The sequence below is a fragment of the Micromys minutus genome, assembly GCF_963924665.1.
Source record: "Micromys minutus genome assembly, chromosome: 7".
Lineage (NCBI taxonomy): Eukaryota > Metazoa > Chordata > Mammalia > Rodentia > Muridae > Micromys > Micromys minutus.
Genome location: NC_137976.1, coordinates 68,512,118 through 68,534,555, shown reverse-complemented (window position 1 = coordinate 68,534,555; position 22,438 = coordinate 68,512,118). Strand labels below are relative to the sequence as shown.

Genomic DNA, 22,438 nt, shown 5'->3' with positions numbered 1-22,438 from the left:
GTGTCTTTAGCCTCATCAAAAAGGAGCAGTAAGAAAGGAAAGACAGACAATAGAACACATGACTGCACAGGGGCTAAAACCTTTAAACCAAGCAAACACCCACAGAAGGGAAAACTTTTCTTAGAGAGCCTAGAAAGCTCCTGCTCTTTGAAATCTGGATAATTAAGAAGGGGTAGTTCAAAACTTCCCTTTTAGGCTGAGATTGACCATTGGCACGAATGACCAAGGAGAAGTATGTACACCAGTAACTGGTGATAAATAAAGATCTCTTTCAGTTGTCCTTGTTTAAGGATTACCAGGGGAAGACAAGAACCAAGAACAGCAAGGCACTTGATTTCTGGAAATCCAAATGATGTAGCTTTAGTAATTACCATAAAAAATTAAGAAGCTTTCAGTGTGCTGGCACTGACTGTTACTCAAGCTCCTCCTATGTGAGCAGAACAGACTTGGCCGTTCTTACTCATGTCTCCCACATATGTACAGTACAATTCTGGCTTTAAGATGGAACAATTATTTTGTGTAACCACATACTGGAAGAAAGACAACTTGGATTATTTTTTATAAATATAGTACATGTACCCCACCGCCACACACCAGTAAATATAGTGGAGTAAGTTGAACTTGCTCTAAATTTATAGAGAATTTTAATCTCAGTGCTATTGATGTAAGAACTCTATGATTGGCTATATAACTTAATATCTAAAAAAGAGCTACACGGTTGTTAAGAACGGCATGAATTGGAATTAGGTTGCCGAGCTGCTTGATGCTAAGCCCAGCTCTGAGCTGGAAACGAATGTTTCCTGCTCAAAGGTTATCTTTTTCCACTTGAAATGAGAAAATCTTAATCAGACTCTGTTTTTTGTAAAAAGAGAGACTGGTGAAAAACTTTTGTTGGTAAGATGCTGTGAGTGCCTTAGGATGCTCTGATTATCTCTCTGTGGCTGAAAAGACTACTTGGCCACCATTCTGTATGTGGCTTCCATTTTACCCTGGAAATACCCTAATTACTTTCCTCTGGTGAATAAATCCTATCCCTCAATATTCCCTCTCGTCCACATATGTTCCAGCCAAATGAAGCTGCTTGCTTATGCCTCAGCAAAGTCTGTGCTTCCTTACCCCAGTGATTTGACTCATTCTCAGCTCTGTCTGTAATCCCCTTGTCTCTCTCTTTCAGAAAGCTACTTGTCTCAGGAAGCCTAGCTGAAATATGACATCCCCTAAAGACTTCAGAGTTATTGTCTCCCTCTGTCACTGCCTCCCAGTAGTTCCATTGCACATTTCTCATGGAACTCACCGAGTTACACTGTACTGTGTGTTTACTAACTATGTGTATCATACATCCTTCTAAGCTTCTTTTCACATCTCTCATTATTATGCTACTGCAGGCCAGGCATCAGAGACCTGCTTAATACCTTACTTTTAATGGGTACGCTATACTCACAGTGATTTTGAACTCCCTGGTGTTCCATGACCAAAGGTAGTCATGAAGTATCTGGTGGCTCTGGGTAGCTTTTCCAGGGAAGCTGATATCCCCCTGAACACAAAGTGTTGCTCTGGAATATGAGTCTTCTGCTATTAACATAAATTGAATACAAGGAAGAATCAGCAGATGGCTGCCACAATTTCATATGAGGATACATGGTGTCATCATTAAATCAGACTCTCCTGTCTCCATTGTTTGAGCAAAAGGATTCTGAAGGAGTTGGTTTAAGTGGGCATGAGCTTCACATTCACAACTACCACCCTGCCCCAAAGATCTGCCCTACTCTCTTCTGGTACTCTGACAAGAGTTACTTACTAGATGTGATACCTGTGTCACTCTCCAAGTCACAGTCTAAGAATAGGCAGAACCCTATGATTCTCCAAGAGTCTTGTAGTCATTCTTACTCCATAAGCAATTTCACAGGTCAATGATTATTTAAAAGTGAACAGAGATTGAGGTTTATTGTGTGTCAACACAAAAGCTGGGTATGCAGAAATAAATGAAACCCGGATCATTCAATGTTATATTTACTTCTCTGTAACCACATCAAAACACTGACCAAAACAATTTAAGGTGAGAGAGGGTTTATTTCATTTTATAGTTCTCAGGTTTCAATCTATTACTGGAGGAAGTCAGAGTAGGATGTCAACATAGGAACCTGGAGGCAAGAACTAAAGCAGAACCACAGAGGAAGGTTTGCTTCCTCTGGCTTGCTCAGTTACATAGCCCAGATCTACCTGCCAAGAGATGGTACCACCCAGAGTGTCTTGAGTCCTCCTGTATTAGCAGTTAAGAAGATGTTCCACAGACAAGCCCACTAGCCAACCTAAGGCAGACAATTTTTTAACAAAGGTTCTCTTTTTCTAGGAGACCCAGTTTGTCAAGTTGACAATGAAGAGACTCAGCAAGTCCAAATAGCCTTTGTTCATAGAATGAAGTATTTTTTTTTCTGGTTCTTTTTCCATGATTCCTTCATAAGTAAATTTTATAGCTAATTTCTAGAACAATTGTTGATTGGAAAAACATACCTCCTTGATTCAGACAATCAACAGTCCATCCTCCTGTCCAGTATCAGAGGATCATCAGCTTAACACAGAAGTTAACACATACATGTAGGAAGAAAACTATTATCTTAAACCAGTGTTTTCCATACAATATAGTTCTTTGAGTTTTCTCAAATAATGACAGCTAAGACTAGAAAAATTGGAGAGATAGTTCACAAAGGCTTCAGGTAGATCATCATCTGGACAGTGATTTTTCTCAGATGTGGATCATTAACTTTATTTGAAGAGGCATAATTGTGCTCTGCAGAAGACCATGAACCAACCTAGAATTTGCCTTAATATTTAGAAGAGTCTAACAGTAGCATTTCTAGCTGCCAGGCCAGCAGCTTCGACCAGCCCAGGTCTGGAAGTCTGTAACACAGCCTGACTATCAATTTTCTGAAATCCCAGCAAAATAAATTTGAATAGCAGATTCTGCAGAAATCTCTTCTTTGACTTACAGATCTTCCTGCAGCTTCTTAACCACTTTCTGGGTGCTCAGGTCAACTTGATGAGTATGTCACCTAAGAGCCCATCTTGCCACTGCAAATCCTGTCATTGACAAGAGAGCTAAAGCTTCCTCTTGTCAGCATCTCAAATGTCCTGGGATTTTTCATTCTTCAAATCTGTCATTACGAAGACACACATACACTCATTAGTAAGCCTCTAATTTTTAAAGAATTGTAAACAAAGGAGTCTTTCGAAATCAACTCAAAGTTGTGTTCGACCAAGCACATCTTTGTTATATTATTAACCCACTGTTTACACCGGAGAAATTAATTCTCTTGAAAACTGTAGACTTGACTGAAACACTGGGACAAAAGCACCCACTTGGCCTGCAGGATGTCTGTGATACTCAGTTGAATAGAGTTAATCAAGGGGAAAATCACTGTATAAGTCTAGAGAAATAATAAAGCTGGGGGTTATCTGCTTAACTGAGTATACTGTTCATGGATGTCACAAGAACATGGCCTTATGAATAGAAAAATAAAGACGACATCAGGTGTATGAATTGGTATGTCTGTAGGTTGGATCACATTCTAGTTGTGGTACACTGACAAGAAGCTGGAAGACAAATGAATATTTGTTTAGAAGCCAGTAGCAAGAAGTGATCTGAACATGCGATGTCATCTGCTTTTTGCCCTTGCTCATCAGCTCAAGCTCCATCTTTATCTCTGAGAGAAAAACCTCAATGGTTGCAGGAAGGATCTGTGCCCTCTGTGTGATATTGTTAACACAGACCTTGATGTGTGAGCAGGGATATAGCATGACCTTGGAGCTGAGTGGACAAAAAAGGAACAGATCCAGACATGGCTATGATGTATAATTAGGTATTATTGTCTAAGAAGAGCTGAGGAAATACAGTTAAAAATAAAATTTCCTTCTAATGCATAGTATGACACCAAAAAGGAAGAAAAAGTCCACCTTCACAAGAAAGTATTCAACCAGTGATGTATTTCACCACTGGAGGTTGCTAAGGGACTGCCAGGCATTAGAGAATAGACACAACACACTCACACACACACACACACACACACACACACACACACACACACACTTGCAAAGTAAACCATTATTAATAAGACTATTGCCACTCACAGTTCATCCTAATGCTATCAAGACAATTAGGCTGGCTGGTTTTATCTGGGGGAGAAGCAAACTTCTCTTTATAACAAGAGAGGGACTGGGATGGTTTACATAGGAATGGACCCCATAAGCTCATGTATTTGAATGCTTGGTCATTAGGGAGTTGTATTACCTGAGTGGCATTAGGAGGTGTGGCCTTGTTGGAGGAAGTGTATCACTGGAGGTGGGCTTTGGGGCTATAAAAGCTTGTGACAGGCCTAGTGGTGCTCTCTTTTTCCTACTGCTTGCAGATCCAGATGTAGAACACTCAGCTGCCTCTCCAGCACCATGTCTGACATGACTCCCACCATGCTAATGATGGACTAAATCTCTGGAACTATAATCAAGCCCCAGTTAAAAGTTTTCTTTTATGAGAGTTGCACAGTCATGGTGTCTCTTCCCAGCAATAGAACAATGACTGAGACGGGGGCTTTGCTTCTTATTGTAGTGGGCTGGCTTAATGCTGCTTGTATTATAATGCTAATGATGTTCTAATAACCAAATGACATATTGATATTCATAAACTGTAACCGAATCCCCATAATAAAATCAGCACAAACGATCCTTTGTAAGATGCCAGAACTATTATTCTCTTACCCTAAAGCTAAAAACAACAGTATATAGAACACTCTCTTCTTTGAAAATTTAATGTTTCATTTTTAAGAATTTATATATTAGTGCCATATTTACCACTTCTATCCTTTCATCTCCTCCTGTGCACTTTCATTCTATTTCAAACACACACACACACACACACACACACAGAAAGACACACACACACACACACACACACAGAACGACACACACACACACACACACACAGAACGACACACACACAGAAACACACACACACATCAAAGATGGCATCCTCAGGGGCATTTAGATAGCTAGACAGTGTCTACAAGGGTATAGAAAGATTTATGGATAAGTGCATGTGTCCCTTTATGTTTGCTGTTGATAGAATGTATATGTACTTACAACTGACCACTTTCAATGTTTGTCAACTGATAAATAGGTAATAAAATATGGGACATCTACACAATGGAATTCTATTAAACTATAAAAAATTGAATCAGTATTTGAAGGGAAATAAATGTAAATGAAAAGGATTTTAGGTGAGGTAATTTAGGCTTAGAACGGCTAACCCTGCATGTCACCTCACAGGTGAGACTTAGGATTTTGAGTAATCCAGCTAGAACTGACCTAGAAGCCTTCCCCCCTAAGGTCAAACTCTCATAATATCAGAAGGTTCTAGACAACCTGATTAGGGAGAAAAGCAGTCAGTTATCCTCCCCAGATGTAAGGCTTATGAAACAAACCATGACAATGACGAGCCCGGCAAGATATCTCTATGGATGCAATGGTGGCACTTACATCCTGGGGATAATCAATAGAGTAGCACTTACATCCTGGGGATAATCAATAGCTGTTTAAGCAGATGTAAAGCCTCCAGTAGAAGAAAATTCATACCTGGTCCTTTAACTATCTACCCAAGTCTGATGAGACCACAGATCTCAGGTGATAATCTATTATTACTACTTTCTTAAACCAGTATCATTTCTTTTATTTTTCTTATTTAGTTTTTAGTCATAATCATAGACTTAGCTTTGCAGTTCAGCTAGACTTGGAGCAGAATGAGGAAAATATGGAAACCAAAGTACTTCAGTGAGAGCAGAGATTACAGGGTATTGCGAGCAGATGGGGTGGGAGTGCTCTCCTGAGCTACAGAAGGAATGGTTTGATGGGTAAAATGCCCGAAAGTCAAAAGAAATTAGAGTTGTCCACAGTCAGAAATGGTGATCTTCTTGCTGGTCTTGCCACTCCTGGACCCAAAATGCTCCATGGCTTCCACGGTGTTCATGCTTTCTTTCAAGTCCCCAAAGACCACATGCAGCCATCGAACCCCTCAGTCTTGGCAGTGCAGATTAAAAAAGAAACCATTTGTGTCCGGCATCTTCCATGGACAAGATTCCAGGATCCGTAGGCTTCCGGATGAAGTTCTCATCCTCAAATTTCTCTCTGTAGGCGGACCTGCCGCCAGTGCCATTATGGCGTGTGACGTCACCACCCTGGCACACGAATCCTGGAATGAGTCTGTGAAGGAAGGAACCCTTACAGCCAAATCCTTTCTCTCCAGTGCTCACAGCACGCGCGTTTTCTGCTGTCTTCAGAAATTTGTCTGCAAACAGCTTGAAGGAGATGCAGCCCAAGGCCTCGCCATCAGCCGTGATGTTGAAGAACACGGTGGGGATGGGGTTGACCATGTCTGCAGGAAGCGTCGAAAAGCGACAGTGGCGTCTGCAGAACCTACTATAATTTCTATCTGCATTCAAAATACTTATCCTGATACTGCAAATAAACCCAACTATCAGTCTTCCACAAAAAGTCCCCGCCTCCAGCACGCATAGAACATTTTAGAAAGCCACAACCGCTTTAAATACTGACAGCAAATGACCTTGCGATGCTCAGTTTCAATGGGTACATCTCCAGTTCAATCACTGCATGTAAGACTCTGAGAATAGGGAGAGGAAAGACTGTAAGGACCCGAGGACAAGAATGTTTGCGTGAGATGGTGTCTTCTATAAACGACAGAGAGGCTGTACCCGATAATCTCCACAATATGGCAACCTAAACAAGAACTGAGCAAAGACAAGAGCTGATGAATCAACCTGGATGGGGAAGTCTCCGAAGGCCCCACCCGCGATGAAGATCTACAGGCAATTAGTAGCTGCTGAGAGACAGTTTTCTCCAGGGATAATTAAGACCCCCTACAGGTTATGAACAACACATTCTTTTTTAAAATTTTATATTTATTTTAATTTTATTCTTATTTTATGTATGCAATAAATAATAAAATAAAAACACGCTTTATTTATATATTTTGTATTTTATGTTTTATTATTTTTGTTTGTAATTTCTGTTGTTGAATTTAGTCCTATGCCATACACTTCTATTTCTTCAGTTTCCTCTCGGATGTTATTTTCTTTTGTGCAACCCCTTCTTCTGGCTTAGAAAAAATTGCTCTTTTGAGGGCTAGTGTAATCTCTGTGATGCAGAGGAGATCATTTACAGGTTTAATGATACCATGACCTCTGTAAATTCAACAGTACATCTTAGATATTTTGTTCACCAGGATGTGCTCAATGACTACAGAATCTCCATCTAAACCCTTAAACCTTCAGCCTTGTATCTTCCTGCATGTTCAGCGAATACCCAGCTCTCTTTGGGGTCATCAACTAGACCACTCTGTAGGTAGAGTTACACCTCATTTGGGGATCTACACTGCCAGGCTGTCTTGAGTGTGCTTGTGTGTGTGTGTGTGTGTGTGTGTGTGTGTGTGTGTGTGTGTGTGTCTTTGTGTTGTCAGAGATTATCAGGCCTCAGGAAAATTCTTATAAATTTCAAGGGGACAGGCAGCAATAGGAGGAAAGCTAACTGCTAGAGCAACTCAGTTTTAACAAAGAGGCTTTGATCTGTTTTAGGATGTTTGTGATAATTAGGAACTAGGCACCCTTTGCCAGAGGTAGTTGACATCAGGGTTGGATAAGAAAAGGTACCTCTTCCTGAAAAACAGAAACTTGCCTCACAAGATTTTTTATGAGTTTTTGTTTACTGATAGAAATTCATCTGTTTACCCAGTCAGGGTTCAGCCTGAGCTGAGTCTAGCCTGTCATTGACATCCCTGCCATTTTGGGGTCCATTTTGAACCTAGCATACAAATGTCCTCAAAGTGAACATGAAGATTTACATGATTTTGTGAAGTTTTCTATGTCAAGGGTAATAACATACTCTTTTCACCAGTCCTCTTAGGCCACTTACAAGAGGAGATTATGCACAATCTTAATTCGATTGCTAAAATTTAATAGAGATTTTTAGCTACCATACATAGTAACACTTATGCCTCCAGGTTACTGAGCAGTCAAAGGTGTTCTTCATTTCTGATGCTCAAATCTTAAGTATTTCTGGCTGAGAATATCATCTTTTGAGTGTTTGTTGGCCCCCTCAGAGGCCTCCTCTCCATTTGTGAAGCCTAATTAATGTAGTATCTTAAACCTTCAAAGGAAGTAAAAAAAAAGCATCTTAATATTGACAAGACATAAAATTAGAGCTGGAATTACCAATGGTTGTGTGTGTCCTCAGACTACATATTTTTCATGGAACACTATTTTTCATCTTAAATAAAAAATGCCTTAAGGTAAAAGGCATACTCTGGACTCAGTCAGGGAGGTTACCAAAGAAAACAGCTTGCAGGGTAAACCACACACCAGTGGACACCAAAAAGTGTATTAACTTAGTATCAATTAAAAACACACATAAAACAGACCATTTCCTTCTAACAAATGGCGAACAAAGTAAAGTAGTTTCTAAATAAACACATTTTCATGTTTCTTTTTTCCCTTAATTGTTATTTTTGTTTGCAGAGAAGGGAACAGATGGTGAAGGAAGGATTTTTAAGGAAAATATTAAAGAGGATGGTAAAATAGATGTAAAGCAAAACATCTCCTGACACGAGTCAATTAAGACACAAAACCTAGATAGCTAAAATAGACAAACCAGGGCATTGGCAAAACATTGTCAAAAGTAAAGAAAACCAGACATGTAAGAACCCATGACTCCTTAGGGATAGAACCGTCCTCATGTGACCTCTCATCATTGGTGGCACAGCGTCTGGCTCCTCACTGGAGACAAAGTGCAGGCCTGAGCATAGTGGGGTTGAGATTTGGACCACCATGTCATAATGATTTTCCTGTGGGAGGAACCCAGCCTTCAGGGAGGAAATGATGGAGTATCGTGCTGGGATTATGTGTAACTCACCAGGGAACAGGGAAAAAAATTATAGCAGAAAGAAAAGGGTAGTTTTCCCTAATAGTTCCCAAACAAGGGCAAGCTCAGATAGATTGAAGGCCAGAACTGATGCTATTTCTGTGACACCAGAAAACAAGACAAAACAAAACACTTCAACTAAGAAGCTTGTCTGAAATGTTGATAAGGTATGTGCTCTTAATGGCTAGAAGGCAAAGTAGAATTCTTCCGATGCGCCTTTAAAATTCTGGCCTTCAAGGATGCCTATGATGAATATTTAAGAAATATGAGCTAGAAGCAGCTACCCACACAAGTTAGCTGAGGAGTGAGAATGAGCCCAGCCAACTACTGAATCTTACTCATGAATGTGGCAGATATTAGGTTTATCCAACATGTAACAGAAAACAAACATGATTAAAATACCTAATATAGAAAGGATGTGCTAAAATAAGATGATGATTGAACAAGTAGACCAAGTAGAACAGTTTATTGAAAATGTTTAAAATTCTGTTCAAAGGTCAATGGGTAGTTTAATAGTGCAAGAGATATCACAAAAAGAACACTTTTTGAACTGTAAGACAAATTTAAAGAAATACTAGATAGAATAAAAGGATGAACATTTAAGTAAATAGATTCACAAAAGATGGAGGGCATATCCTCAGTGCAGTTATTAAAATTCAAAAAGGATGGACAGAATGGGAAACACAAATTATTTGGGGGATAGAAGACACACAAATTCAAAAGGCTGGATGAATCCCAAGTAGTTTCCATGAAAAGAAACCCACATCAAGAAGCAAGAAGAAGCATTTAATTTAGTTGAGAAAAAAGTTACCTTCAGAAGTCATGGTTCATTTCCCAACCTCAACAACTTACAGGGAGAGAAATCAAGGGCTAATGGGAAATTGAGATGTTTTTAACAAGTAAAAATTGGATTTGCTTCCAACAAGCTCTCATGAAAATATCATCTGAGTGGTTTTCTTTAGAAAAAGAGAGAAACCACAGGACCGAGTCATCAGGGCAGTCGGGGGAGTGCCAAAGTGTGGGCTCAGAGGTGATATTAAACAAATTGACTGTAAAAGAAATATCAAGGTAAAATTTGAGCAGTTTGCCATGGGTGAGCTGGATGAATGCCTTTAAGCACTTTAATTTCCTTTGTGTGAGAAAATTAGTGACAATTGACATTAAAAATACTAATGTGCATGTGAGGTTTTAGTGGAAGCTGGAATGGTAGAGTCTAAAACTAATAAACTGATGGAGGAATGTTGGTAAAGTGGTCTGCAAACTACAAATGCAGGGGACTCAAAAATGGGAGAAATGACAATGAAATAGTACATTAATGGCCACGGTTGGCAAGGGCTCTTATTGGTTAGCAGTGGGGGTGGCTCTTCCTACGGCCCAGGTTGGGCTTGTAGCACCCACAGGGTGCCTAACAACCATCTGTAACTGAGGATCCAATGCCCTTTTCTGGCCACTGAGGATACTAGTCACATAGGTGATGCAGAGACATATATTCAGGAAAAATACCCCCCCACACACAAGAAAATAATCCTGCCACTTCTGAGCTCCCATGAAATTTGTAGACTATTGGCTTAATGTTAGATTAGCAAAATCTCAATGTATTTATAACCATATCAGATTGCATTTTCTGTAGTATTAATAATACCCAAATCCATCTAACTATCTACTCATCCATCCATCCATCCCCCACCCACCCACCCACCCACCCACCCACCCATCCATCCATCCACCCATCCATCCATCCTTCCATTCATCCATCTTTCCATCTATCCATCTATCAATCTATCCTTCCCTGTAAGCAAGCATTTTTTTTTAAGCAATGTCCATCCAAATTGTTGTTTTAAATTATTGGAGGGATTGATAACTTTCTTTGAAATGTACTTATTATTTTCCGAAAACTTTAGTTTCTTCAATTTTAGTTGAGAAATATTTTGGGAGTGGATTGTCTGTGTGTCTTTACACTTAGAATTTAGTTTTGAACACAAGTGAATTTCTAAAATGCAGATTTCTGTGCTATCCTAATCAATGAGGCCTCTCAGTAGCTGAAATTCATCAGAAAACACTGAAATAAAAATTATTTTTAAAACTCCTTTAAGGTATCAACAGTATTTATACTGATATTTGTCAGTAATTTAAAAGTCCTTCAGTTATTGATTCTTATGGCATTTAAAATGAGATATTCATAAATGTTTTAAGTTACCTTATTAACATAGTTTTACTTAGTAGAACTAATAATAGTGAATTGGTTTGTAAAATGTAGCAGCCATGGGGTTGGCTATAAAAGAACAATCTATATCCCATTAAAGCAGACTACTAATTTTTTTGTTATATAAAGATTTGTTTTTCCTTAGTGTTCCATGTAGATGAGAGTTCATCACCATCTTAGTGGGGAAATGGGATGGCAGGCACCAGGCACACATACTAGAAACAGGGTATGCTGTTTGAAGCTTCAAGGTTTGCCCCAGTAATGTATATCCTCCATCAAGACCTCCTAAACCTTCCCAAACAGAGTCACCAACAGGGGCATCAAGTCTGCAGATGCCTGCAAATGTAGGACATTCATTCAAGCTACCATGTTTCACTCTCTGGCCCCATAGTATGATGGTCATATCACGTTGTAAAATGTATTAGTCTAACTTCAAAAGTTCCTATAGTCTTTTATAATCTCAACTCTGCTTTCAATGCAAAGTCTCTTCTGAGCCTCAAGGCAATCACTTAACTGTAACCCACTGTAAAATGAAACAACAACAACAAACACCACCTCCAAACCCAAATTACATACTCCCAATATCCAGCACAGAAGACGCATTATAGTGCCCAAAGGGAAGGATGAGAGTATAGTGAGAAAACTGGACCAAAACTCAGCTGGACAAACTCCATATCCTACATCTCTGTTCCCATGTCAAAGGGCTTAGACAGCTCTACCCTTCCATGTTTGCTGCCTATTCCATTTCTTTCTTGGGCTGGTTACAGTCTGTCTTGGATTCTGTGTGCAGCTCTCTTTGACAGAGATCCCACAGGTTTCCAACTCCAGCATCCAGGGCTCTCCAGTGAAACCCAGTCTTTATTTCTATAGCTTCTCCCAGCATCCTCACAGGATCTCCATGGGGGGAGGCCTCTGCTATATTCCTGGTCTCAGTGGTACTCCTAAATGAAAGAGGAAGGCTCCATGACAATTTTACTTGTGTGTCTTTCATGACTCTAAAGCACCTAGCACAAAACCATGTGGACCACAACTGGGAAGCTCAGCAGTTCAGGATGGAACCTTGTTGGGATCATCCTTTTGTGTGTGTAAAGATTATCTTTGTATTCAAATGTTGATTTCTGTTCCAATAGGGAGTTGAGTACAGGGCAGATTTCACTCTTGGTGTTTCTATTGGATCATCGCCTGCCTGAGTATTTTGTAAACATTCTTCTCCATCACTTTCTGATTGGCTTAATAAAGAGCTGGGAGCCTACAGCTGAAGCAGGAGGGGAAAGACAAGAGTTTTAGGAAAAAGAGTGGTGGGGTGCGGAAGTGGAGGTGGGAGGCTGGCAGGACAGGGACAATTAATTCACCAGCTAGACACAGAGGATATACCAGGGCTGAGTTAGAAACAACAGCACACATGACAAATGTGGAATAAACGGGTTCATTTAAGTAACATGAGCTAGTAGGGAAAACAGCCTAAGCTAAGGCCCGAGCTATAATAACTAATAATATTCTCTGTGTCATTGGGAGCTGGCTGGTCTATACCATCTAAAGACAGAAACTGGCCTCCTTGAATAACATTTTCACACCTTTTGTTTGTTGTTTCTATCTAGAAGGAGAAAACTCCTTGGCCATTATCTTTTCATAAGTCAGAAACTTAGTTGGGTGGGGTCTTGTCCTGAGGGCACCCTTTCCTTTATTTCATTGTGTTTCTGGCTTCTCAGTAAGGGCTTGAAATATCCTTAAAAGGTATGGCTTCTCTTCCTGCGCAAGCCTTGCCTTTTGTTGTAGCATTTGAATCCACCGCAAAAGACCAAAGACTTAGACTCGATTTAAATTTAGATTAATGAATTTATTCTTGTAGCTAGCTGAAGGATGGCAGCCTTAGAGCCAAACAGCACTGGCTAAGATGGAATTTTAAAAGCAGACATCAGAAAGGTGTGCATTACAACTACCCAAGGAATCCACAGCTGGGCAGGAAAATGATCTTACTTTGCTACTCTACAGGAAACCTTCCCATAGATCCCTATTACCGAAGTGAAGGCAGATGCTAACACCTCACAGCAGCTCATTATCCTATTCTCATCTTCCCTGCAGACCGCTAGGACCTCCCAGACATGCCAGAGCAAAAGGCCAATGACCCTTAAGGGATGCCTGGCTCCATATTAAGATTTTTTAGTCATCATGGGAGACCTGTGTAAATTATTACACAAGTCTGAGACACTCTAAAGACTGGAATAGAGAAGTTCATTTCTGGGCAGACAGCACCACAGGTCAGGTCTGGCTGTCATGTCCCCACTCTTTCTACTCCAGACTGTACATTTTGCTTCTTTCTGCCCTACTTACTCTTTTTATTGTAGACCTGAATAAGAGTGATTACTAATAGCCATGTTTCAGAGGCAACATTAAGGTGCCCGGAATTCTCCTCTATCAAAGAAATTAGTCAATTACTTTTAGATTTAGCCTCAGGCTGGTTTATAGGACAAGAACATTAAAAAAAAATCACTTAAGTTTGTTCTTTGACAATTTCCTTCAGTATATTTGAACTCTGCTGGCTCTTATTCCTGAGTTTCTTCCTCTCTCTGCGCACCATCCCCTTTCCTCCCCATGGGTCTTTCCCCCCAAAACTCCTCTCTTTTTTGTTTTGTTTTGGGATCTAGAGAGTTTGATCACCACTGTCAGAGGGATCACAATTAGAAACTATCATCAGAGCCCAGGGGACTGAGCTGTAAATCTGTGAATAGCCAACTGCTCCACAGCAGGGTTCTAAGCGCTCCTCCCACATCCAGGGTTGACTGTTGGAAGTATCTGAGACTGGTCCAGGTCATGATTCCAGCAGCTGTGCTATGCCTTAGAAGACTTTATATTTTAGCCTGTCTTTCTATTCTTAAATTTTTTAATGGTCCCTCTTCTGCAGTGTTCTCTGAACCATAGAGAGTGTTGACATAATTGTCTTGCTTAGGGTTGGGGCCTCAACTGTTGCTTATTTTTGGTACCTTGTCAACCATAGGCCAGGTTCTGTGCAGAAGCAGGGCAGAGTTTCAAAGTGGGGAGGGCAGAGACATTTTTGGTGTTTTTTTTTTTTTTTACTTCATATTCAGTGTTTAACACAATAACAACAGAGAATAGCTAGTCATTCTTTTTAAATGTGAAGAAAAGATAATATAAACACAACAATATTAGTACTAATTGGTAATTAAATGATTAAAAAAGTGCAAAACCTGGCATCTCACATGCAAAGACAGATACCCCCAGTCAGCATTTCATCCCATCTCACCCTTTAATCAGACCTGCTGCATGTTAGAACACCGTCTATGTTCTGTGAAGTGAGTATTTGTGAGTGGCAGAATTGGTTTCTGTTGCCATAGAACTTAATGACTGTTCTGGGGGTGCGTTTGTTATGCATTTATAGGCTAGTCACAAATGCCCAGACTTTGAGCTTCTAAACAGTGTAGAAAAAGAATGGAAACTCATTTCATCTCCTGTTATGGACAATTTACAACAAATTTTGATCTGTTGTAGAAAAAATCCTAACCATGTATGACAATTTTTTAATATTCATGGTTGGCATAACAGTTTAATATTTGACATTGTTTTTGGAGTAGAAAGACTGAACCTCATCATTAATTTCATAATGAGAAAAACAAAGTATGAAGTATATGCTTAGAACCCAGATTTCTAACTGACTAAATGTCTTCTGTTTGAAGTAAGTGTGTGTGTATGTTTGTGCATGGTGTGTGTGTGTGTGTGTGTGTGTGTGTGTGTGTTTTGGTGTGTATGTATTGTATGTGTGTGTGTGTTGGTGTGTGTATGTGTGTAGTTAGTAAATACTTAGTAACGAAAGCTTGTAGTCTTTTCCTAGTAGTTTTCAAAATATCAAGCCATCTGTTTCGATGACTGTGTTTATGCGGTATTGTTTGAGGACTTGGTATTAATTTCTTGTTTATATCAACTGGAACCCTAAAACGAAGCCTGGACTGATATTATCCTTGTTTTCTGCAGACTTTTTGATGTAAGGGCAGTTGATTCTGTATCTCTGCCCGAGTGTCCAGCAGGCAACAGTACTGGTCAATCAAAATAGTCTTCAGTAGGAATCCTGCAGCCCTCTGACAGCCACTGTCCTTGCCCAGACTTTGTGACTTCATAGTTGGAATCAATTCTCTCTGCCCAAGTAGCTATCTTTGTTCACATTGGTAGAGCATAAAGACCATAGAGCAGAAAGCTTAAACAAGAAATCTGTATTCTAGCAACTCCCTCAAAATTTGGAAAGTCTGCCATTAAGATGAGGACAGATGGATATCTGTGGTCAGTTTTGGGTCTGTTATTTTTTTCTGGTTTATCATTTGATGCCTTCTCAGTGTCTTCTCTGGCAGATGTTAGTGAAACTAAACGAACAACCCCTTTCTTCTTTAAGAGCACTACCAGTTTATGAGATCCACAGACTCTTGACCTATTCCCCACCCCCATATAGGATTTTAACATGTAAATATTGAAGCAATACAAACATATACTCTACATCATAATTCTAATGCGACTATCACCTACTGAAATTTATCATTCTTTTAGTCTGTCATTCCAAGAACCCCCTAAGCCATTGAGGTTTACTGTATCCTCTTCTTACATCCTTCCATCATTTGGTACTTCCTCCTCTTGTGCCACCAGCCTCATTATTTCTTACTCCATCTTGCTGCAGCAGAGTTGGTGGGTGTACCATGCCTTTGCCTGAGCTGTTTCTTCTGCCTCAAAGCTCACCTTAGTTAGTATGTGCAGAGACTCATCCAAAGCTGAAATCCTCCTCAGTCCCTAAGTCCTTGCAGTGAGTGCTCTAATTTCTTTTCTCACTGCTGTGGATACTCTGACAAAACAGCTTGTGGGAGAAAGAAATTACTTTAGCTTACAGTTCTTGAACTCCATTATGAAGACACCAAGGCCACAGGCGCATGAAGTTGCTGATCATGTTGCTTCCACAGTCAGGAAACTCAGTGGTGAAGACAGGCTTGCTAGTGCTCAGCTTGTTTACCCCATTCAACACGACCCAGAACCTTTGACGTGAAGGATGGCCCTGCCCACGAGGGCTATAGGTCTTCTCACATTAACCAACATGAGATAACCATGCCTCCCCAACAGGCAAGCCTAGACTTTCATTTCCCAAGTGATTACAGGATTTTTTTTTATAATGGCAATAAACAGCCATCATTAATTGTTTCTACAAAGTTTTAAGTGTTGCAGCTTTTCTCTTAATCCATGTAGCTCCCAAATAATTGAGACAGGACTATTAGATTTATTTAACAGCCTTTGGCACAGCAACCGAGCAGTATTAATCTATTTTAATCTTCTAAAATAATCTGGCTACCTCCCAGCCAAAATCCCTAAGACCCTTGTATTTTAGTACTGATGTGGCTCTCTCTGCTCCAGGTATTTTCTAGTGGTGTCTCCTGGACCCTCTTCCTACAGAGAATCCCTGCTTCCTCTATCCTCTTCTCTCTCCCCTAACTGGGAGGAACTATGAAGGACGTTTATTCTGTTTTGGCAGAACTAAACTGTCAACTCTCCCACAATGTGTGTTCTTTTCTAGACAGTATTTTCTGTCTGTAGATGGATAGGGCAGTTTCTGACCTGTGGCTAGCTACCTTGCCACGATAAGCAACATGGCCTGGAGGCAAAGAGTCTTAATTCTTCTTTGAAGGAGAATGGGGAAGCTGTCAGGAGCAGCCATATCTCATTGTCAAATAATCCTTAATAATGAAATAACATTTAATGTCACATTCTTTGGATTTCTGATGTTTTTGAAGACTATGCAAAATATATTTGAACTGTTAAACCTTGGCTATACTTAGCCGTTACTATTTGGATTTATTATAATTAAATTAGAATCTAACATGACCATGAGTTTACTATCTGGCCCTTAACTTGTGTTACTTAATCATATGAAACAGTTTGTAATAGAAGCCATTATAAGGACTGGGTCACATTGTATTCTTATATGAATTGCTTAGGCACAATGCCTTTATAGAAGTAACTATTAATTTCAAATTCTGTATTAATACGCAGATTTATACCAATAAAAACCTTAATTATATACCAATATACAATTTCTGTGTCAGTGTAAGACATTGTAACTTCAATTTTGTATCAATTACAAAGAATTTTATCAATGTAAGATTATGGCTACACAGTGCTTTGTTTAAGAACTAAATTTAGAAAACTATTCCATCTTTATCCTCCCTGATAAAAATTATGACCATTTCCAAATTATCCATTAAAATGGCAACCTATCTATAATTTGTAAAATAACCATAACCATACACCCAAGCCCAGGGAACTGAAGTGCCATCTCTCTATGGCTTCTTTCTGCTAAATAGGATCAAGGAAAAGGGTGGGGAGGGGTAGGAAAATTTAAAAAATTGATTATACTTAAGAAAGCTAGATTTAGCATCTGTTATCCAGTCTCTATTAGCTTAGAAGACTCAGGGTTTGACTGAAGTTTTGGCTAGATCTGTCTTAAAGGTTGGATGAGGTGAGAACAACTGAAATCAGTAGCGATTCCTGAAGTTGTTCTGAAAACAAGTCTCTGGACAGCATCAGAAATCAGGGGGCTAGGACAATAGGTCAGTTCATCATCTCTGAGGATGAATCTTGTCAAAGTTCTATCTTCTATAATATATGAATCTCATAATCAACATTTTAGCATCATTAAGATATTTGCATGAATTGTGCAGGATGCACAGATCAGTTAAAGATGAAATTTTGTTTCTTGTTTGAGCAGATTAAAGAGAACTGTCCTTCTTATGAATTAATCTTATCAACAATCAAATATAATAAATTTCCTTCATGCCATATGAAGGACACGAAGAACCTTAAGGATTCCATAACCAACAAGATTTATTGTCTCATTTTAGCAGAAGTTTGGGCTAGAGACATTATGTCTAAGCCAGTTACTGAGCTGTTTTCATGTCAAGGAATCAGCAGATGGAGTTACCTGTCTTGTTTGATTTTCTGGAATTTTTCGAGATCTTCAGGAGGTCTTCCCCTGTCATATCTGATCCATATCACTCTGTAAGAAGCCCAGAGTCATTTTTCCTTTCCTGTCAACACAAATACAGAGCCTCTCTCCCAAAATAGCATGTCCGCGGTCCAGTAACTGGAAATCACTAACGGTATAGCCTGACCCCTGGCAACACACACTGCTTGTCTCATAGGATCAGGGTACTTCTACATCAAGGCTTGTCTTAACCTTGGTGGTCCTCTCATGGTACTGACCCTCCACAGTTCTTGGGTCTCCACTGCAACTGAACTATACCTTCACCAATAACCTTCCTTGAGCTCCCTTCAAGGCTCAAACCCAACCTATTTGACAAAACCTCAACTTCTCTCATGATACCTTCAGTCAGAAAGCTTTTCTTGAAAGCTTCACTTTCATTAGTGGCCTCTTCTGTTCTTTAATAATTGAGTGCCAAGCCCCAATTACTTTCCATAACCTTTTTATGGACTCAAAACTACTCCTGTTTGGAAAAACTATACCACAATACTAAGTTCAGCTACCATTATGAGGTCCAGCCCTGGCCCCTCTGGACTAAAGTTTCTGTGTGGTCTATTTCTGGGCAAACATTTTTCAGAAGATTTCACCTGGGCGATGCTGGTCTCTTCTCAATCACTTTATTTTCCAGCTCCTGCTAACTGGCATTAATTACCTCGGTGATGCAAAGTTTTCCCTTAGCGGTGCTGGCTTCTCGTTAATCAGAGCGAGGTCTTTGGTCCTAAGCTGAGCAGAGCCATGGATTCTTAATAGAAAATATCATTCAAGCAGCCCCGGTGGAGTGTTTACTTCCCTCTGATATCCCACAAGCCAGGTCACTGGCATCTGCATTTCTCTCAGCATTCATATGGTCTGAGCTCCCCGAAGCATTCCACTGAGCTCTGGGTCATCAATGGATTTTCCAACCTACAGGTAAAATGCCATTGTTATCATCTCAAAATCACAGGTCCAGCCTGTCACAGAAATACCATGTGACTCGGTAGCAATGTCTGTCTTTCTCAGGTTTCGGGTGCTGTGATAAAACACCATGACCAAAGCCTCATGGGGAAGAAAGGGTGTGTCTCAGTTCACAGGCATACTTCCTAGTCTATTTTTGAAGGAAGTCAGAGCAATACCTTGGGATTTACCTTCATGTTGCGAGCCTAGAAACTTGACAAGCACCGGAGACTAGAACTGTGTGTTCCACACTGCTAGAACACGACAAATGAAAATTCTCTAGAGATGCCAATGACTGGAGACAGGTTTCTGTTTCCTTGCTCATTTTCTCCACATGCACATCCTCCCCTAAACTTCTGTCTTGCTGATTTTCGATCTCCTACACTGGAGAAAACGTTGAATTGCTCCTGACATCTTGCTGTCCTGATCTCCAATACAAGTATAATTTAAGCTGATTGAAAATTTGCCACATTAAAGTGGAAAATATCAGACTCCTCCAAACAGTAAAAGAAAATGACAGGTTCAAACACTGCTTGGCATCACCTTCTGTGAATTCACCAGGTAATTAAGGCTGGCCAAGTGGCTAAAGTAGAAACTGGCTTTTCAGCTGTAGGGTTCTCTCCTAAGCATGCTGAGCTGTGAAGGGAAAATGTTGCCCTGAGCTCATACACAAGTCTTCCTTCATCAGGTGCAAGAGAAGAATAATCCCATTCCTCAAATTGGCTTGTTTTTCTTCATTAAAGATGCCTCTTGAATTAATTTTCATCTCCCACTTTTATTAATGGATTAGTCATTTGTTTGTGATATAGCACACGTAGAAGCCCAGACACAACCATCCCTTCTATCCTTCCATCATGCAGAGATCGTTGGGATGCAACTCCAGTTGTCAGACTTGGCAGCACACATTCTTACTTCCATACAGTGAGTTGTATCCCATTTTAACAACAACAACAACAAGTTTAGAAAATGCTTTCCCTAGAGAGATTTCCTTACACTGTAAAAACATTTAAAAACAATCTTCAAACCTTGAAAACTTCTTAGAAATAGACAGCTAGTGAAGTAGTCAACTTACTCAGGGGTTAAAGTTGCTTTTGATTTTTGTAGGACTCTAGCTCTTAGACCCTTCTGACACATGCTACCCTCACAGTGAGCTGATGAAGCATGCTTGCTCTAGCTTCATTTAGACAAACTGTTGACAGGGCCTGAACTCTGAGAGTATGAAGAAATGGCTCCATTCAGAGTTACAGTTAGAGCAACATGACTCTAGCAATGACAGTGCTACGGGTAGGTAGAACAGAAATGATGTGTCAAGCCAGAAAATGAATGTGTGGAAGCAGTTGAGCCTAGAGCAATGCCTGTTATAGGTCAGGGACATTTCACTAAACCTCAGTGAGCCAGAAGATGGCTGAAGGCTCCCAGTTTTGTTCTTCCAAGGTTACCAGTAACAATTCTAATCTCAATTTTGAGATACTATGGTAGTAGGAGTAGGGTTAAAAGTTATGAACATTCTTATCCTTGTGAAAGCATATGTCTAGTAAGCCTGCTTCATTCAGCAAGGTCATTGACTACTTAACAATTGCTATAGACTAGGAATCAGTGGAGAAATCATGTGGTAGAGGGGCAATAAATACATGACCAAACAACTAAAGATCAATATAAATACAGAACAAAGACTGTTACCACAAAGTGTTGGTGATGATGAGTTCCCAGAATGGAATTCAAGAGGGCAACTCAATATGGAGTGGCTGTAGAAGTCTGGTTTGAGATTGAAACATTCGGACTTAGACCAGAATAACAAGAATGGACCCCATCCTGTGACGAGTGTAGGAGAAGGGGTTGGAGACAGGTCATTTCATCATCGGGCTCAGGAGGGAGTCCTCAGCACCTGAAGCACAGGTGTGCTGCTGTGAGCAGTAGGTGGAGAGGGTTATACAGAAAACAAAAGAACAACTCAAATCTCTCCATGGCTTCTCTGGACACCAAGGAAACAGAATGTGGAAGCTTCATGTGATAGTCAATCTTCAAAGTCAGCTTGACTAGATTCAGAAATTTCAAAGAGATTAGTAAACCATACCTGGAGGCACACTTCTCTTTCTTCCCAGTGAGGACTGCCAGGGGCAGGAAGATCCATTCTGGATGTGGACATGACTAGCCTAAGGGTTGGGGACCTGTAAAATGAGGAGGCCAGCAAAGTTTCCCCAAGTCTTCTTTGCTTCCTGACTCTCCATGGTGTGAAAGGCTCTTTCTGATATGCAATCCCCACCATTATAGATTGAATGTCCTGAAAACTTGAACAAAATACAACCTGTTTTGAGTGGTTTGTGTCTGTTCCATCAGGCACAATAATGCACAAAGTAATTAACCTCCCTGCAAAGTGGGGCCAATCAGACCTTGGATCAAAATGGATTAAGATGAATATTTCACTTAGGAATTCCCCTAATACAAAGTTCTAGACAACAAATCCACATACCATATTCTCAGACTTCTCTGTAGAACTGTCCAGCAATTCTCCTGACATACCAGTAGAATGAACCTGGGACTTTTCCAACATGCTGTTCCTTAACTTGAATTTTTTTATCTCAAATCTTCATCTACACAAATCTCATTGCTCATTCTCTCAAAATCACAACCTTCTGTCTCTTGTAAAAACATTGAACAGAGGTGAAAGGCAGTGTTGATCAGCTTTTTGTCACTTTGACACAAGCTAGATTCACCTGAGAAGAGGTGACCTTAATTGAGAAAATGCTTTCATAAGATTCGCCTGTACACAGGTATGTTGGGAAATTTTTTTATTAGAGTTTGACATGATAAATCCTGGGTTGCATAGGAAAGCAGGCTGAGCAGGCACAGAGAAACAAGACAACATGCAGCACATTCCTCCATAGTCTCTGACTATCTCTGCTTCCAAGTTCTTGACAGGGCTTTCCTTAATGATGGTCTATAATTTGTAAGCCCAATAAACCCTTTCCTTTCCAAGTCACTTTTGGCTAGTCTTTCAACATAGCATCAGAGAAGCACACTAATACAATAAGCCTTTTGGAGTAGGTCCTTTATAATATCTTAATTAGACTGCAGTTTTCTTTTCCAAAGGTTGACCATCAGTCTACAGGGTATAGAACATGTGTTTTTTTATTTGCTGTGTCAAATAGAGATGTATTTAATAAATGCTTTGGGGGAAGGGATGCAGAAAAGGAAGAAAAAACAAAAAAGATAAAGAAGAGAGAGAATGTAAACTTCAAAATGTATAAGCTGTTTATTTCCAGCATATTTGGGGTAAAGTAGTATAGCATGTAGTGTTTACT

The 22,438-nt window shown here is 39.9% G+C and overlaps 1 protein-coding gene across 1 annotated transcript; it reads right to left on the bottom strand.

The window, feature by feature from the left end:
• Positions 1-6,077: 6,077 nt before the first annotated feature.
• Positions 6,078-6,416, bottom strand: LOC308422907 (peptidyl-prolyl cis-trans isomerase A-like; the record flags this gene model as incomplete). Its single annotated transcript, XM_080919533.1, has 1 exon — positions 6,078-6,416. One exon carries the CDS (start codon positions 6,414-6,416, stop codon positions 6,078-6,080), a length of 339 nt encoding a protein of 112 aa, XP_080775659.1.
• Positions 6,417-22,438: the final 16,022 nt, after the last annotated feature.